The following is an 18918-nucleotide window of genomic DNA, read 5'->3' on the forward strand; positions in this document are numbered from 1 at the left end:
AATATAATAAAAGAAAGATAATGGTGGTAATTATTTTTATTTTTTAAAATGATTTTAAAATGATTTTAAAAAATCTGAAAAATATTATTTATTTTATTATAAAAAGTTTAATTAAATTGAATTATTAATTTTTTTATTTTATATCAAATTAAAATAATTTTTATTTTATTTTATTAATTTTAAAAGTGATTATAATTATGATACTTATATTAAACAAAACAAAAAAAAATTATAATTTTAACCGAACAATGAATATATTCTCTCTCACAATTGTGACACATTTCATTACACATTACGCGTGTAACACAAAGAATAATTTAAGTTTTCAGTTTAGACCCTAATTTATAAGTATTGCGCATTTTGTATCCTTAACTCTCAATGTTTGACAATGTACTCCATTTAGACATGCATTCCTTTTGTCACCAAATAAATAAACAACTAAATCTAAATCTAAAAGGAATAATCCATCACTTTTAGTAACTTAGGGATGAGGTATATTTTAGGTAATATTAAAAAATTATAATAGTTTTATATTATAATTAATAGAATGTGGAATCTAAAATTGAGACTTTTATTGTAATCAATTTTTAAATCAAATAAATTTGTCATTACTTATTATTAAAACCATATAAAGTAATATTTTAATTTAATAGTAGTTAATTATTATTTACATATCATTTATAAATAAATAAATCAATTAATATCAATAATTTAATTATCGAATTTAAATAAGAGTTTGGACTAACTATTTTTTAAAATTTGGTAGTCAAAACTTTTTATTTATTAGTTAAATTAGTTTCATTAATATTTTATTTATTTATTTATAAATGTCACATATATAATATCATAATAGTTAACGGCATTAAAATACAAAAACTAACCCTCAATTTGATTAATTAAATATGATGTCATAGAACTCAAGTTGGATCAATCATTATTTTTATGTATATTATTGTTCATATTTTATTGCAAAATATTGGTCTTTGTTATAGTTTTAAAAAGTGTAAGGAGTTATTTGTTCCTATATATAAGTATGAAGGACTATTTAAATTTTGTTCTTATATATAGTTTTCTCCGGCCATTCATTGGAAATTACCGACTGAAAGCAAGCGGTTAATACTCGAGGCTAGTGGCTGAGTCTGCCGGAGAAGAACGGAGAGTCTGCCGGAGAATAACGGAGAGTCTTCCGGAGAAGATCGGAGAGTCTGCCGGAGAAGATCGGAGAGCAGTCTCTTAATGGATAATAACATGCACGAAGAGAAAACGGAAGTGAGAGAAGCTCTTCTACTCGATCAGGGCTCTAATCGCGTATTCTTTACCTCTGGCTGTTGTTATTTTTCCCATTACATCTACCATTATAGGCACTGCTAAAGCGTGGGCTCTAACTTCTGCAGCTCCTTCTGCTACCGTACAGAGAAGTTCTAACGCCGCTAAAGCTCTCTCCGCCGCCGGAATCTCCATCGCCGATAGCGATTCTATTATACTTGCTGCCGCTCCACTCTCTACTGCCACACTCCGATTCCCCTCCGCCAAACATAGTGCTAAAAGTACCTGGAAACCAATTTTTTTAATTTACATCTTTTATTTATTAAATTGATGATTTCTCATTCATTTTCAAATAAAATAAATACATTAATTATAATTATTTAGTACATTTATTTAATAAATAATAATAATAAAATAGAGGACATCCTAATTGAAAAAATATCTTAAATCAGGGTGGCTTAAAACTTTTTTTTGGGTGGGCCAGGAAAATTAGGAATAAGATTGGTAGATAAACATAAATTTTGTTATTATTATTTTTTTTATAAATTAGAGAAATAAATAATAAATTAATTTTAAAAAAAGAGTTATATCAAGTTTTTACTATAAAAATAATAACAATAATTTCAGTTTGGACTTCAGCAAACCCATAAAAATAATAACAATAATTTTAGGTTGGACTTCAGCAAATTCGAAGCTAAACATAAATTCATCCCTAACCTAATAGACTAAATTGTTACTAATTTAATAAGCACACCCAAACCTAACATAGGTCTGTCCCTAACTTAATACACCAAAATGTCACAAATTTAATGAGTCAATCCGAGCCCTAACCCTAACATAGATTTGAATGTTACGAATTTAATGAGTTCACCCGAACCCAAACATAGATTCGTATTTAACTTAATACACCCAAATGTCACAAATTTAATTAGTCTACCCGAGCTCTAACCCTAACATAAATCCGAATGTTACGAGTTGAATGAGCTCACCCCGAGCCTAACATAGATCTCGAGTTTAACAAAAGAGATAATGATAAGATATTATGGTAATTCTTCATAATTAAAAAGAAAAAAATGGAACTGGTTGAAAATATAACAATTTAAACTAAAAATATAAAAATAGGTAATTTCGATTTAAATAAAATGTTTAATTCAAACAGATATATATACCTTGGTGGCTGATTTGGCAGCCGGCGTGTGTGTGTCTTTAAGGGAGTCGAGCACCGCCACCATAACTGCAACTGGGCAGGCAGAGTGAGCGTCATCATCGGCGACCGCCGGAGGATTTGGAACAAGAGATCGCTCGAGCATATGAATAGCCTTGAACCGGTCTGATTCTGAACCGGAACTGAGCTGGATTTCGACAACATAAAAGAGTTCTTTAAGATCCGTAAGTGGGATCGGTTCCGGCAAAGGAATTGGGTTATAATTAACGGGTTTGTTAATCGGGTCGGAATTGGTGGTGGTGGAGACGGTGGTTGTGGAATTGAAGAAGACGGGTGAATTAGTGAGAGGAAATCTCCATTGTGTGAAGCTCTGTGAAGTGTTTGAAGAAGATGATGATTCGGATTCCGATTGCGGCGGCGGTGGAGGCGGCGGAGGAAGGTGGTTTGATGAGTGAGGCTGCGGCGGCGGCGGCGGAGTGAAATGGGTAAGGGGACGAGATGGAGAAGATGGAGTGGTTGGACTGAGAACGGTTCGAGCACAATGACGAAACAACCCGCAGGAAAATAACGGGCGTGGGGCGGTTTTCAGCTTCGATTGCTGCTGCTGTGCCTTCATTGTTTCAACGAAGAAGAAGAAGTAGAGAGAGAGATTAGAGAGAGAAACAGATTCCGTTCTTTTCTTTCAACAGTTGAATAGAGGAGGAGGAGACTCACTAATTAAAATGGTGCAATCATTTTCCAGACAAAAAAAATAAAATAATCAAATTTAATTAATATATCTGTTTCAATTATTTTAACTATTTACTCCTAAATAAAAATATTTTAAACCAAATATTATAAAAATTACCCTGATAACCATAATTATAAATTCATATTTTTGTTACTTTTTCTTAACTAAGGCAGTTGTTTTTTCAGAATTCCAGCTTCATTCAGATGATTTAATCACTCTTTTTATATATATTTAAATATTTAATTTATTTTTAAAATAATCAAACATATTTTAAAGAAGAAAAAAAAAACAATAACCACTGCATCAAACTAGCCCTAAGACAAAATTTGTTATAAAATATTATTTATTATATTTCAAAAAAAAGTTAAAATAATTATAAAAAATAATATAAATCACATATAAATTATTAAAATAATCTAGAAAGAATAATAAATAACGATGAACGATGATTTTGAGAAAGTGTGAATGTTTTTTTAATAAAAAACTTAAAAGATATTAATATTTATAAATAAAATGAAAAATAATAATTTAAAATAAAACATATTTTGATATTTTGGTTAATGAATTAATTGATTTGATTGATAAGAGAGTGATTCGAATAAAGTAATATTTAATTTATTTTAGATTATTAGAATAACCCTAAACCAAATAAAGCCTAACCTAAAACATTACCAAAAATCTGATTTTACATTGGGTTTGAAGGAAACAATTATAATTCCTCACTAATTTTTTTTAATCTAAATTACTATAGTTGGAATTATTTTTCTCAAATATAAATGAAGATTTTATTTTAATCATCTGATAAACAAAATTAAATATATAATATCACTAATATATTTATTTATTTTTTATATTTTATAAAAGTTAGTACAATTTTATCATATAATTTTTATTTTATAAAGAATATAATATAAACTGTATCTCCTAACTTTTAAAAACCGTACACAACAATAATAGTAATAAAAATTATTTGAAATAAAACGAGATAGAACATTAAATATAAACTAAGATCTTTAAAGTCATTAAAATAACTTAAATAGTAAAAGTGGTTTTAAACCTTAAGTTGGAGTGTATAATTGATGTAGAAGTGGTTATTCTATGATTAATTTGGTATTTACCTTTATCATAAATATCATTTTCAGGCTAAATTAACGCCAATCCTTTAAAGTTAATTTAAAAGAAATAAAAATAAACTTCCAAATAAAGAAAACAAAAAAAGTGAGATTCTCTTGAAAATTGAAAAGAGGTAAATATAATAGACAGATAGAATGAGTATGGTGCACTCAATTCCTTACTTTCTCTCAAATCTCACTTTTATTTTGAATATATAAGGTAAGGTCTTGTTTGTTTTTTTATGTATTAATGTATTAGGGTTTTAAGATTGAGAATGAGAATTTAATTAGTTAATAATAAATGGTGGTCGCCGGCGGCAACATAGAGTTATTTCTCCTTACATTCCTCCATGGATCCTTCTTATCGTGCGCACTTCTTGCGATAATCTCAACCGCCTTGATATCTCTTTTCATCGCGTTTTCAATCACTCTATTCTCCATTGTTTTAATCGATTCTTATCACATTCTATCTTCATCCTTTTGCTCCTCTCTTCTATCCTTAATTAGACCTAATCTCCATTTGGCTTTCGTCATCATCGTCTTCAACCTCCTTCGATTTGCTCTTATCGCGTCTGCTTCAATTTCTAACCCTAATTTTCTCAAACAGATTCGAGCTAAGTTCAATGACGATGCTCTCTATCTTCTTCATCAAATCAAGAACTTCGCTGATTCCTGAGATCATTCAGATCCATCCGCACGCACAAACTGTGGCTATATTTTGATTAATTTGAATTTGAATTTGTAATTCAAAATTTATTTAATTATTTTTCTTTCTCTTTTAATTGTTTATAAATATCTAATTGCATTAGTTAGAAGAATGTGATTACATTGAAATTTAAAATTAAGAAGAAAGAATGTATTTGATTCTATAATTGATTTAATTAATTCAAATGTATCTTTTAATGTTTGTATAAAATGTATATTAAAAGTTGATTTATTATATACTCGGTAAATATATGAGGATTTAAAAAGTTAAATTTAAATAAAAAATTTAGTTGATTTATTTTAAAATTCGTGGAGTGATAAATAAAAAAATTTGGAATGAGAATGACGTGTTAATACATTATTGGCTGAAAAAATATAAAAAATGAAAACAAAAATAGAGAGAAAAAATTTATTAAATTTTAAACGAATCAAATTATTTTAATTCTCTCTCAAATTATCTCTCCCTATTTCTCTTTCCCAAATATATATGATTTATTTTTAAAAGTATAAATAATAAAAAAAAAAATATAGATATGCATGAATGTTATTGTAAAAGTATATATGTAGTAACTTAAAATATAATAAAAGAAAATGAATGATTGTAATTTTTTTTAAATGATCTAAAAATTTATGAAAAATATTATTTATTTATTTAAAAAGTTTAATTAATTAAATTACTTTCATTTTTATTTTATATCAAATAAAAATAAAATAATATTTATTTTTTTATCTTATTAATTTTTAAAAGTGATTATAATATTAATTATGACAATTATATTAAAAATAAAGAAGGTAGTTATAAATTTGTAATTTTAACCAAACAAACAAGAGCAATTGAATATACATTACGCGTGTTACACGAGAATGCAAGATTTCATTTTAGACCCTAATTTATAAGTATTGCGCATTTTGTATCTTTAACTCTCAATATGCACAAATTCACAATCAACCACTTTTAGTAGCTATTATAATTTAGTTATATTAAAAATATATAATGATTTTATATTATAATTAATAAAATTAATTTAGTCTAATTAGTTAAATGTCAAAATAATATATTATACTCACAAGTCAAGTTGGATAGATCTAGAGTAATTATTTTTATGTATATTATTGTTCATATTTTATTGCAATAAGTTGGATAGATCTAGAGTAATTTAGTTATATTTTAAAAAAGTGTAAGGAGTTATTTGCTCCTACATATAAGTATGAAGGACTATTTAAATTTTATTCTTATATATAGTTTTCTCCGGCCATTCATTGGAAATTACCGACTGAAAGCAAGCGGTTGATACTCGAGGCTAGTGGCTGAGTCTGCCGGAGAAGATCGGAGAGTCTGACGGAGAAGATCGGAGAGCAGTCTCTTAATGGATAATAACATGCACGAAGAGAAAACGGAAGTGAGAGAAGCTCTTCTACTCGATCAGGGCTCTAAGAAGGGCGGTTTTCGAACCATTCCTTTCATCATAGGTTTGAACTTACTCTCCTCCATCGATTATCGTTCGCTCACTTGATCTTCTTCTTCTTTCTGTTTCCAGTTTTGTTTAATTCAATTAGTATGATTTTCAGCTAACGAGACATTCGAAAAGGTTGCCAGTTTTGGACTGTCATCGAACATGATAACCTACTTGATGAATGAATACCATTTGGAGATGATTTCTAGCTCCAATATTCTCTATTGTTGGTCCGTCGCTACCAATATTTTCCCCTTAATCGGTGCGTACTTCTCCGATTCCTTTGTTGGCCGTTACCGGATGATCGCTTATGGCTGCATTTTCAGTTTCCTGGTAAGTGGTATAGATTTGTTATTGTCTGAATCTGAGTTGATTTGTATGTCTCGCAACTCATGATCCTAAGTTTTTTTCTTCATTACTGAAATCTCAGAGTAGGTGCTTCTAATAAGTATAGTAATTTCGAACGAACTGACTTACAAGATCTTCCAATTTTATTATTATCGATATGATAGGGAACAGTAATTTTGTGGTTGACGACTATGATTCCACAAGCAAGGCCTACTCCATGTGTAGATTCATCCAACGACAACTTATGTATCTCCCCAACAATCTTTCAACTCATGTTTTTGTGCTCTTCGTTCTTGCTCATGTCCATTGGAGCTGGGGGTATCCGGTCGGCTTCAATGGCCTTCGGCGCAGATCAGCTCCAAGATGACGCACAGAGCTTGAACAGAACAGGTGCCATGGAGACTTACATAAACTGGTACAGTGCTACCTCCGCATTGTCAGTTGTGATTGCGATGACATTTATTGTGTATATTCAAGATAACTTGGGCTGGAAAATTGGCTTTGGGGTTCCTTTAGTGCTCATGTTCTTGTCAGCCCTTTCGTTCTTCTTGGCTTCCTCTTTGTATGTGAAATCAAAGCCGAATTCCAGCTTGATCACAGGGTTGATTCAAGTGATAGTAGCTTCTTTCAAGAAGAGAAATCTTTCATTGCCATCAAATGAAAATGATTTGTTGTATCACCACGATATGAATTCTGTACTAACCTTTCCTAGTGAGAAAATAAGGTACACATTTATGATTTGTTCATTCTATTGTCTACATGCAATTAAAGGGCATTTAAGGATAAGTGATTCTCATTAATGATTGGTTCTTGGACTAGGTTTTTGAACAAATCTTGTATGATTGAAGATCCAAATGAGGACCTTAGTCCAAACGGAAGTGCATCAAATCCATGGACCCTTTGCACTGTGGATCAAGTAGAAGCCTTGAAGAAACTAATCATGCTAATCCCTCTTTGGTCCACAGGAATCCTCATGTCAGTAAATATCAGTCAACCGTCATTCCCAGTCCTGCAAGCCGGTTCAATGGACAGACACATCACACAAAATTTTCAAATACCAGCCGCAACCTTCTCCATGTTCACGATCATTTCCTTGGTGGCTTGGGTATTGCTATACGACCGCATACTCATTCCAGTGGCATCTTATATTCTAGGAAGGCCTGCACGGTTGAGCCCCATCACTAGGATGGGACTAGGGATATTCATGTCATTCTTATCTGTGGTTGTGGCAGCTTACGTGGAGAGTGTGAGGCGATCTGTTGCAATAAAAGAAGGGCTTGTGGATAATCCGAAAGGTATGGTTCCAATGTCTGCGTTTTGGCTATTGCCTCAACACATGTTGATGGGTGTGGCGGAGGCACTCAATATGGTGGCTCAGATAGAGCTGTATATGTGTGAGTTGCCTAGAGGTATGACTAGCATTGCGGCTAATCTTTCAACCATTTCCATGGGTTTAGGCGGAATATTAGCTAGCTTTATAATGAATACCATTGATGGGATTACCAAAGGAGGAGGAAATGAGAGTTGGGTCTCTAGTAATATTAACAAAGGTCACTATGATTACTTTTATTGGGTTCTTGCTGGCCTTAGTTTGATTAATGTTTTATATTTTATGGTTTGTAGTAGGCATTATTATGCCTTTACAAGAATGAATTGAAAGAGAGTTTTTCTCTCTTAAATAGATATGTAAGAACTGTAAATGACAAAATAAAGAACATGTATAAATAAGTCAGCATTTTAATTATAAATTTTATTAGTACAAATTTTATTTTTCGAAAAAGAAAAGAAAAAAACTTCAATTAATATAAACTTGGTATCATTTGTAAATAAATAAATAAAATTATATCATTAATGAATTTGACTATGAATTATTTGAAATAATTGCTAATATTTGTAGTGAAATTAGTGAAAAAAGATTTTTTAATTTATATATATCAAATAAATAATAAGTTAAATGTTTGTATAACTTTAACTCTTAGTTTCAAATTGTGATGTTTAATCGGAGATCTTAAAATCCAATTGACTAGAATAAAAAGTATATTTAAAATAATTTGTCTGAAATCTCAATTAATCTTCTAAGACAATATATATATATATATATATATTTTTAATATCCGAATGTATTAAAAAATATATATATAAATTGTCATCGTCTCTCTCTCCTGTAGCATGCATATTTGTTCATAATTGTAATCACATATACTTTCTAGATGGCTGCTCTAAGACGGATTACCATCAAATCGCGCATGAATCGATAGTTATTAGCGTTGAAGTTCATAACAATCATTTGTCTCACTGAATCAACGCCGTTCCCGTTTCGATCTGTTTCCACAAGGATTCATCATTTAGCAATGCCGTCACGCCATGGTTTCTACGAATTACGTGTTTTTCCTCCCTTTCAGTGATTCTCTGGATTAGTAAAATCCATTTCCTGCGACTTTTCTGTTTTTAATCAGGTACACAACCTCTTAAACATGATGAATCGTATTCAGGTCTCCTTGCGTTTCACATGAATTGATTTAGGGTAGGGATTCTTTTTAACTGAATTATTAAGTATTATTGTCCGATTCCCTTGGACTCTTCAATTCTTTAAGTTTGTCCAGAAACTGCAATTTCTAAATGTATATACTGGATGTGACTGACTTCGATGCAGAATGAGATCCCATCTTAACTTGTTGAAACAATTTCATTTCAGACTTGTTAAAGGTTCAAACATTTTGTATGCAATTCGGATTGGATTTGAAAGTTTTTCTCTACTATGGGCCAAGAATTTTGGCATCTATTCAAGTTTGAAGCCAAGAGAGTTCTATGGATTGTTGGTACTGTTTTTGCTGTTGTCATCTTGGTTCAGCATTTTGAGGTTCCATATGGTGTTATAATGTCTTTCTTCCCCAGTGGAAAAACAGAAGCTACTAATACATTCTCAATGAGCTATGACTCTACTAATCTGACAAATGTTAACACTGATGATTCTGTTCGTGATGAACAACTCAATGCAACCCACATTTCAGAAAGAAATAATGAATACATAAACGGATCTAGTGATGCTGTTTCCCCAGCATTTCCATCTATAGTATCTCCAGAAGCTTTACCACCCAATTCGAATGCGAATCTCGATAGTAGCTCATTAAATTCGGACAGTTATTCCTCTATAGAAAATGCCCCTTCTCCAATGAGTCAATCGTTTGAAAAGAAAATGTCAGATGTTGTGTCGATTGCTGAAATGAGAGCCTTGTTGTTTGAGAGCCGTTCTTCATTGTTCTCAACGGTTAGTATCTATTTTTTAGTCATTTTTGTTGTTGTTGGAGAAAAAAGGCTTTTCTTTTCTTGGCACACTTGCAGAAACCGGGATGGTCTTCCATGGTGGATAACAATTTGACAGAGGTGAAGTCACAAATAGTGAACTCACAGAATCTGGAAAGTAATTCTGAACTCTATGCTCCACTTTTTCGAAATGTTTCAATGTTCATAAGGTTAGCTAGATTGCTGTTAAAACCACTGTTTTCACTATAAAGTATGAACTTGTGATTATTTCCATGTTCTTGCAGGAGTTATGATTTAATGGAAAAGATTCTTAAGGTTTACATATATAAAGAAGGAGAAAAACCCATCTTCCATCATCCAGTAATGAAGGGAATATATTCCTCAGAGGGTTGGTTCATGAAGTTACTAACAGCTAGTAACAAATTCGTCACCAGAAATCCAAACAAATCCCACTTATTCTACTTACCTTTTAGCTCTAGAATGCTTGAAGAAACATTATATATTCCAGAATCTAACAGTAAAGATAATCTGATTCAACATCTTAAAGAATATCTGGATTTGATTGTCACAAAATACGATTTCTGGAATAGAACGGGTGGAGCTGATCATTTCCTTGTTGCATGCCATGACTGGGTATGTATATATATATATACTATGCATGTTTTCTTGATGCAGCTGATTTCAATCAAGAATGCTGATCATTTTGGCTGTGTTTGAAATGTGAATAAAAGTTTGAACTTATTTGGATAATTTGAAGATTTGTTTCAGGCACCAATGGAAACAATGGATTTGATGGCAAATTGCATAAGAGCTCTCTGCAATGCTGATCTGAAAGAAGGTTTGTGAAAGTATAGAGAAGAAGAAACTGTATTATTGAACAAAGAAGTCTCTCAAACTGTTACAAGAAAAAGTCCATTATATATAAAATAACTGCTATTTCCAACTAATTAACAGTTATTTTATTTGTACAAGGTTTTGTATTTGGAAAAGACGTTTCTCTACCTGAAACAAATGTTCGAAATCCTCAAAAGCCACTAAAAGCACTTGGGGGACATCCTCCTCCTCAAAGGCCAATTCTGGCATTCTTTGCAGGAAGAGTACACGGTTATCTTCGCACTCTTTTGTTACAGCATTGGGAAAATAAAGATCCCGATATGAAAATCTATGGGAGAATGCGAAGAAAAGAGGGACAGATGAACTATGTTGAACACATGAAGAGCAGCAAGTATTGTATATGTCCAAAAGGGTATGAAGTGAACAGCCCTCGAGTGGTAGAAGCGATATTCTATGAGTGTGTCCCGGTTATCATATCTGACAATTTTGTTCCTCCTTTTTTCGAGATATTGAATTGGGAATCTATTGCGGTTTTTGTGGCTGAGAAGGAAGTAGCTAATTTGAAGAGAATACTGGTGTCTATTCCTGAAAAGAGATATTTGGAGATGCATGAAATGGTAAAGAAGGTACAAAAACATTTTCTTTGGCATAGTATTCCTGAGAAGTATGATATATTCCATATGATTCTTCATTCTATTTGGTTCAATAGAGTTCTCCTAATGACCACTCCCACTTGACCATTCTATTTAGAGAATTCTTTTCAGCTATCTCCATTTGAAAACACCATTCCATTCAAATATCTCATTTGGGTGTAGATAATTTGATGAAATTCAGTTTTAGAAATATGGTGTCTATGGACTTAGATACACATAAAACAAATGTGTCTGCTATATAACTGCTCTTCCATGAGGAGGCGAGTCCGGTTGGGCTGGGTGAGAGCTTACAGAATTCGTACCGACGAGACTACAAGCCTAGCTTTGGATCATCGTTGTGAGGCATTTGAAGGCGGTGCAATTTTTGTAACGGTCTTTAACCCAAATTCAAATCCATATCCATATACAAAAGTGATTGTATATGCACACTATTGAACTCAATTCTCATTTTATTTGTAAGTACTTACACTTATATGCTTCAATTATGGTGTTATTGTTAAGTTGCTTCAATTTAAGTTTATTTCAGGTTATCCAAATTCAAATCCATATTACATTTTTTGTTTTCTTTTTTAACGGATTTATTACTAGAGAAGAAAAAATAAAATAATAAATAAGAAAATAACGTAAAAAATTTTAAATGTCAATAAGATCGAAAAATTTTAATTATGTACCTGCCATCTTTTACGAATTGAGACGAACACGTGTAACATAAATCCTTTAAGACGATCGTATTATAACTTTTTCCTTCGAAAATTCTTTTATTTCATTTTTTTTTTATTGAAAAATGATGAAAATGAACTAAACGCACGTTCCCGTCGTATGGCAATAGTAGTATAAATAAGCAAGAGAGAGCATTATTTTCGCGCGCTATGAAGTCTCTTCTTCCGCTTCATCTCTCACCATTCGTTTCTTCGTTAATGAAATCTCAATAATAATAATAAACTGTACATTTTTCTCATATCATTCATTCGCATGTCGTTACGTCGTCTTCTCCGTCTGATTCAAACCATACGAAACTTCAAATGGGACCTCAATCGAATTCTCAGATGAAAATTGTCCATGGCATGGGTGGCTTCGTCCTTGAAGATGTTCCTCATCTCTCTGATTACATCCCCAATCTACCGGTATGCATTCTCCATCTCTCTCTCCATTAACTCGATTTGAGAAGGAAACTTTAGCGCGATAAGCAATCAATCTCTTCTCTCTTGTAGTTTTTCGATAATTTCATAGAATATTATGCTTAATGAAGCCAAATGTGGCTTGCTAAAAGGATTCTGATTCAGTTTCAGCTCTAATTAGTTGAACACAATAAATTAAGATTTTGTGTCCAATGATTCCATACTTGTTTATATTTTACTGTCTATACTTATAACAGTGAATTTTGTCCACATGAATCCTGAAATTTATAGATCATCGATATGAAGAAACTTGGATCCATCAATCATCCTATTTGGAAATGAGTATGATCTTTGTTTATAACCATATAGATAAATAGAAACTCAAATATAAGGCATTTCAAAATAAGCCTAATTGAACAGGTTTCAGTGAATACATGGAGGTCCAACTTTGGTTCATTATAAAGAATTCTTACCTTTGTTTATTTCTCTATTTTTTCCCCTACTTATCCTTGAGTTTTTGGCATTTGATGTATGGCAGACATTTAATAATCCATTGCAGTTTAATCCTGCATACGCAGTCGCGAAGTAAGTAAACCTTACTTACATTAAAATTTCAAGCTAGCTGAAACCTAGTGACATTAAGTTCTTATTACCTTGATATTATGCGCGTTTCTTGTAGGCAGTATTTTGTAAATTTTGATGATAGCGTTGCTGAGAAGGTGACTGTTTTCCTTATTATAGATAAAAGATTCTCCATTATTATAGATGACTGTTTTTTGTAAGACAGTTCTTTAACCCTTGAACAGATTATTGCCCGTCCAAATAGTCCAAGAGGGACACATTTTCGACGTGCTGGGCCTAGACAGAAGGTAAATAGTCCCTTTCTCGAATAGTATGCCTATTCTGTCTAGCTTTATTTTGATAAACTAATTGCTGTAGCTCATAACAGGTGTATTTTAGTTCAGATGATGTCCATGCTTGTATTGTCACATGTGGTGGCTTGTGCCCTGGTTTGAACACTGTGATCAGAGAAATTGTATGTGGTCTCCATCATATGTATGGTGTGACCAAAGTCCTTGGTATAGAAGTGAGTGAACAGGGGACATATTTTTTTGGTTATGTTCTTGATTTTTCAGTTTCTTTCTGATTGATTACTTAATGTTTGTTTGTATTCTAAGGGAGGATACAGGGGGTTCTATGCACGAAATACTAATCATTTGACCCCAAGGTCTGTCAATGACATCCATAAACGTGGCGGAACTATCATTGGTACATCGAGGGGAGGGCATGACGCTATTAAAATAGTTGATAGCATTCAAGACCGCGGAATTAATCAGGTCATGTAAAATCATTATCATTTCATGTGGAGTGGATACAGACAAGCACATTATAGTTAAATTTTCTTCTTTAAATTATGGATCAGGTTTATGTGATTGGAGGTGATGGAACTCAGAAAGGAGCAGCTTTGATCTTTGAGGTTTATTTTTATTTTATTTTTGTCTTGCTACAGCATGCTGCATTACACATCTAAACATTTCAGGAGTAAAAAAATTATTACTCTACATTTACAATGCTTAATTATAAATTCAAAGTTATTATTAATTGGTTCATGTTGTAATGAAATTCTCACAGTACATTGGTAATTAGAAAACTTTAGTTCATTTCTATGCTTATTAGACTGACTGATGCCACTGAAAGAAAATAAACTTCTAGCAGCAGCATGCACTGGTTTTAGATATGAAGCCAATTTTGACCAATTTAATTGATAAATGTGTTGAACTAAATAAGTCATATGCCTTATATGCAGGAAGTTAGAAGGCGTGGTCTGAAAGTTGTAGTTGCTGGTATTCCCAAAACAATCGATAATGACATACCGGTACCCTAGCCATCCATCAAATATCCCATTTAAGTTCAAGTTAATGTTCCACTAATTTTATTTTTCTGATTTAGGTTATTGATAGATCATTTGGCTTTGATACTGCTGTTGAAGAAGCTCAACGTGCGATAAATGCTGCCCATGTCGAGGCTAAAAGTGCTGAAAACGGTGTTGGTGTGGTGAAGTTAATGGGTCGCTATAGTGGTACAACACTGAATCCATCATGCATATTATTATTTAGCATTTCCTTTTGTTTATTTAATGATAATTTTTCAGCAACTTAAAAAATGCTATTTGTTGTTGCAGGATTCATTGCAATGTATGCTACACTTGCTAGCCGTGATGTAGACTGCTGCTTGATTCCAGAATCACCTTTCTACTTAGAAGGCAAAGGTGGGATGTTTGAATTTGTTGAAAAGCGTTTAATAGAAAACGGGCATATGGTTATAGTGATAGCTGAAGGAGCGGGACAGGAGTTAGTTTCTGAGAGTTTGCAGTCTGTGGAGCAGAAAGATGCTTCTGGTAACAAGTTGCTCCAGGATGTTGGTTTATGGATAAGTCATAACATTAAGGTAATAATGCCACTTCTTATTATATTAGGCGTTAAACAGAAAATGGTAAGGAAAAAGAACATGAATTCCTCCCTTTTAGTTGCATCGAAAGAGTGGAGAAAGAAACATGGTATATTGTTTCTACTCAGATATTTAAGCTTTTACATAGTTTTGTTTGCTCAAAGTGTTTTGTTTATTTGAAAACAACCTAATTTGACTGTGACTAGAGGAGCTTTTGTCTCTTGTATTGTTGTCTGGTCAATAGGAACATTTTGCCAAAGACAAGAAGAAGATGAATATTACTCTTAAATATATAGGTACAATCAATACATTATTTATTATAATTCTTGTTTAATACTTAGTTTTTGGTAAAAATGACTGAAATTATTATTTTGCAGATCCAACATACATGATTAGGGCAATTCCAAGCAATGCAGCTGATAACGTTTACTGCACATTACTTGCTCAAAATGCTGTTCATGGAGCTATGTCAGGTTACACCGGTTTCACATCTGGAGTCGTTAATGGCAGCCATACCTATATTCCTTTTAACGTACGTTTCTTCACTATAAATGTAAAAATTGGTTCACATCTGGAGTCGTTACACTTTTTGTTGTTGTTTGTTTTATAGAGAATCACTGAGATTCAAAACAAGGTTATAATAACCGATAGAATGTGGGCAAGGCTTCTTTCATCAACCAATCAGCCAAGTTTCGTGGGCAATACTGATCCCAAAAAAGAGGACGACAATAACAACAAATCAGGTAAAGATAGCAAAAGCTCCACCTGAATGTTTTTTAGTATTTAACAACCACCTATATATATAAATATATATATTTTCACATGTAAAAAAAGAAGCCATTGATTGATATATGCCATTGGATATAAAAGTATAACAGTGAAAGATATTTTTTTTTTCTACAATCAAATATAGAAGTTCAAAACAATGATTAATCATTCATTCATTCTTCACATTTCCCACTAATACTTATAGATGCCAGAAGGGTCTGCATTGTTAATAACCCATGGATGCTCAAGGACCTTGTGTAGAGCTAATCGTTGCGAAGAATCCTTGACAAGCATCTGAGAAAAAATAGACAAAACTAATTTACAAAAAAAAACAGAGTTGGTTGAACTGAACTAATCTTAAACTAACTAAACTGAACTAACCTGAGTTATTAGGTCCTTCGCACTAGACGATACCATAGGTTTTGGAGGGAATTTTAGGTCAACTTGCATGATTCTGCAAACCAAAATTTATTAGGGTGAAAGGAAAATCATATAAAATTGACCAAAAAACTTGTTTTTTTTACCTTTTGTAAGTGTCTGAATGTTCTTTTGCTTCAAAAGGGGGAATTCCATATAGAAACTCATAACAAAGAACACCAAGACTCCATATATCTACACTGGCATCATGTTCTACACTCTCCACTGCCCATCATACATCCATATATATTTGAGAAAAACAAAATACAAAAAATATATATTTTAAAATTGCAGATTTTCACATACCCATTTCTGGCGGGAGGTAATCCAATGTGCCACACATGGTTCGCCTACGATTAAACGTATGAACCGACCACCCAAAATCAGCAATCTTTAATTCTCCCTGCCCAATAGTCAAGAAAATTATCATTAATACATACATACATACATATGATGGGTACTGCTTATTTATCTATCAATCACTAAAATTGACATAATATTTTACCTGTGCCCCAACTAAAAGATTCTCAGGCTTTATATCTCTATGAATCACATGTTTTCCATGACAGTAAATTAGGGCCCGGGCAAGCGATGCAACATACTACATACAGGTGTGACATTATTATGATTATTGTTATAGCAATAAAACGAATACCAAATTGCGAGAATTGAAACTCACAGTAGCAGCTCGTCTTTCACTAAAATATTTGCATCTTTGTAGTTCCTTGTACAATTCTCCTTTAGCTGCATATTCCAATATCAAATATACTCTCTTCTGCAATCATTTTTATTATTAAAGGTTAGACCAAATCAATGCAATGAAAAGTTAGAATATAATTGATAGAAATGACACAATACCTGGTCATAGAAGTAGCCATAAAGGCGCAAAATATTAGGGTGTCTGAGATGACTTTGAATTTCCACTTCACGACGAAGCTGGTGTTCGACTTGTGACTGTTTTAACTGGTTCTTGAAAAGCACCTTAAGGGCCACAATATGGTTGCTCTGTTTCCCAAGTTTACACAATGAGCGAGCAATTAATTAGAGACATATTTTCATTGGATATTCGTTTTTCTTTTGAATTTAGAAAACTAGCACGATATCATATTACCCCCAATTTCAATTTAAGGCAAGACTTTTGATTAAAGATGACAATTATAACCAACCCCGTGGCAAGACTCGTGATTAAAGATGACAATTATAACCCACCCCGCGGTTGCTAATACGAATTGCCCCGTTTAGGGTGGTTTTCCCCTATCGAACCCATGGAAATTTTGCGATGAATTAATAAAATAATTGAGTTGCTCACCCACCCTTTTTTCTCTTGCAAGGTAAACATGACCGAACTTTCCCCTTCCAAGAGGTTTCCCAATGTCGAAATCATTGAGAATCCATGTCTTTTTCTTAGTTACTGTTGTCACATCTGCTGCTGGAACCTGCATCATTATTTATAAAGCAATGAATAATCAAGGATCTAATAATACAGTAAACCATCAGAATAGGGACATCATCATTCATAATAACCCTAGAAGATATTTTGACATTCTATCCAACTAAACTAAACTAAACTTATGCAATCCATTAAGATTCATCAATTGAAGAACAAAGAAAATGCTAGGACTATAACTTTTGTTTACATTTTGATGGAATAGGAATAGGAAGAAAGGCAGATAAACACGATGACCTAAAGCGTTATCATTATTAGAAAATTTCAAAAAACATAGAAGAAATTGTAAAGCAAATAGATGCATAAACAATTGAAACCTAAAAGCTCGAAAGATAGCTTGAATTGTATGATCCGCGATTAGTGATTACACATTTAAACCCTAAAAAAGAGGAATGATCATTTTCAAATGATTTACCTTCTCCTCTGTCTGCGTTTCTGAAGCGATCGCCATCGTGGAAGAGCGTTTAATAGAGAGAGAGAGAGTTTTATGTGAGAAAACTGAAGAAGAGGCGTTCACCGCTGCTGAGTTTGTATAGTGCGATTTTTTTTTATATATTTTTTTTTTCAAATTTGGGCGTTTTTGTGAGAGAAGAAACTTGGATCCTACAACGGTCGAATCTGAGTCGACTGCCACGTGTCCAATTTTCCTATTGAGGAGCGTAGTGCCGACCGTTGACTGGTTTGAATTTCTTTTAAAATTAATTATTTTCCTTTCTAATTACTTCTACTATTTAATGTTATTTTGACCCTTAAATCAATTTATTAATTATTCAATCTAAATACTTTATTTTTTTCAATATTATTAGAAAGGAATACACTTCTCTTAAATATTTAAAAAACAAAAACAAAGAAGATTGATAATTGTTATCAAATATCTTTCTTACAGATTCAGTTATATTCTAATGATTCTATCTAAAATATATGTTTGTCTGCATTAGATTTTATATCATTTGTAACTTTATTATTTAGATTAGGGTCTAATAATAATAATAATAATAATAATATGAATCAAGAATAAAATAAATAACTTATACATCAACCCAAACCCAAATACAATTCTCAGTGTGATAATAAATAATTCATAATATGTATATATTATAGTGTTATGAAAACACATCTACTTAGGGTTAGAACGACAAGTTTAAGTGAACAAATTAATGAATTCAAGTTTTATCATTATTTAAAAAAA

General features: G+C 32.1%; 5 protein-coding genes across 5 annotated transcripts; 3 read left to right on the plus strand and 2 right to left on the minus strand.

The window, feature by feature from the left end:
- Nucleotides 1–1284: 1284 nt before the first annotated feature.
- LOC124910072 (U-box domain-containing protein 25-like) lies at nucleotides 1285–3047 on the minus strand. The gene is made up of 2 exons (XM_047450695.1): nucleotides 2436–3047; nucleotides 1285–1551 (listed from the first exon to the last, which is right to left on the minus strand). The coding sequence occupies exons 1-2, from the start codon at nucleotides 3045–3047 to the stop codon at nucleotides 1285–1287; spliced, it is 879 nt and encodes a 292-aa protein (XP_047306651.1).
- A 3924-nt stretch (nucleotides 3048–6971) lies between these two features.
- Nucleotides 6972–10337, plus strand: LOC124910074 (protein NRT1/ PTR FAMILY 1.2-like). Its single transcript, XM_047450696.1, has 5 exons — nucleotides 6972–7504; nucleotides 7600–8308; nucleotides 9632–10048; nucleotides 10123–10236; nucleotides 10329–10337. The coding sequence occupies exons 1-5, from the start codon at nucleotides 6972–6974 to the stop codon at nucleotides 10335–10337; spliced, it is 1782 nt and encodes a 593-aa protein (XP_047306652.1).
- LOC124945591 (probable glycosyltransferase At5g03795) lies at nucleotides 10318–11621 on the plus strand. Its single transcript, XM_047486053.1, has 3 exons — nucleotides 10318–10677; nucleotides 10813–10882; nucleotides 11017–11621. The coding sequence occupies exons 1-3, from the start codon at nucleotides 10342–10344 to the stop codon at nucleotides 11613–11615; spliced, it is 1005 nt and encodes a 334-aa protein (XP_047342009.1). The 5' UTR covers nucleotides 10318–10341; the 3' UTR covers nucleotides 11616–11621.
- A 789-nt stretch (nucleotides 11622–12410) lies between these two features.
- LOC124945593 (ATP-dependent 6-phosphofructokinase 6-like) lies at nucleotides 12411–15975 on the plus strand. Its single transcript, XM_047486056.1, has 13 exons — nucleotides 12411–12655; nucleotides 13188–13234; nucleotides 13329–13368; nucleotides 13456–13518; nucleotides 13599–13736; nucleotides 13828–13986; nucleotides 14073–14126; nucleotides 14457–14525; nucleotides 14600–14729; nucleotides 14832–15097; nucleotides 15342–15393; nucleotides 15475–15629; nucleotides 15708–15975. The coding sequence occupies exons 1-13, from the start codon at nucleotides 12554–12556 to the stop codon at nucleotides 15864–15866; spliced, it is 1434 nt and encodes a 477-aa protein (XP_047342012.1). The 5' UTR covers nucleotides 12411–12553; the 3' UTR covers nucleotides 15867–15975.
- On the minus strand, nucleotides 15905–18269 carry LOC124945592 (serine/threonine-protein kinase Aurora-2). The gene is made up of 9 exons (XM_047486054.1): nucleotides 18145–18269; nucleotides 17596–17718; nucleotides 17141–17287; nucleotides 16962–17057; nucleotides 16788–16883; nucleotides 16589–16685; nucleotides 16390–16507; nucleotides 16247–16319; nucleotides 15905–16159 (listed from the first exon to the last, which is right to left on the minus strand). The coding sequence occupies exons 1-9, from the start codon at nucleotides 18178–18180 to the stop codon at nucleotides 16058–16060; spliced, it is 888 nt and encodes a 295-aa protein (XP_047342010.1). The 5' UTR covers nucleotides 18181–18269; the 3' UTR covers nucleotides 15905–16057.
- Nucleotides 18270–18918: the final 649 nt, after the last annotated feature.

Source organism: Impatiens glandulifera, chromosome 7 (genome assembly GCF_907164915.1).
Source record: "Impatiens glandulifera chromosome 7, dImpGla2.1, whole genome shotgun sequence".
Classification (NCBI taxonomy): Eukaryota; Viridiplantae; Streptophyta; class Magnoliopsida; order Ericales; family Balsaminaceae; genus Impatiens; species Impatiens glandulifera.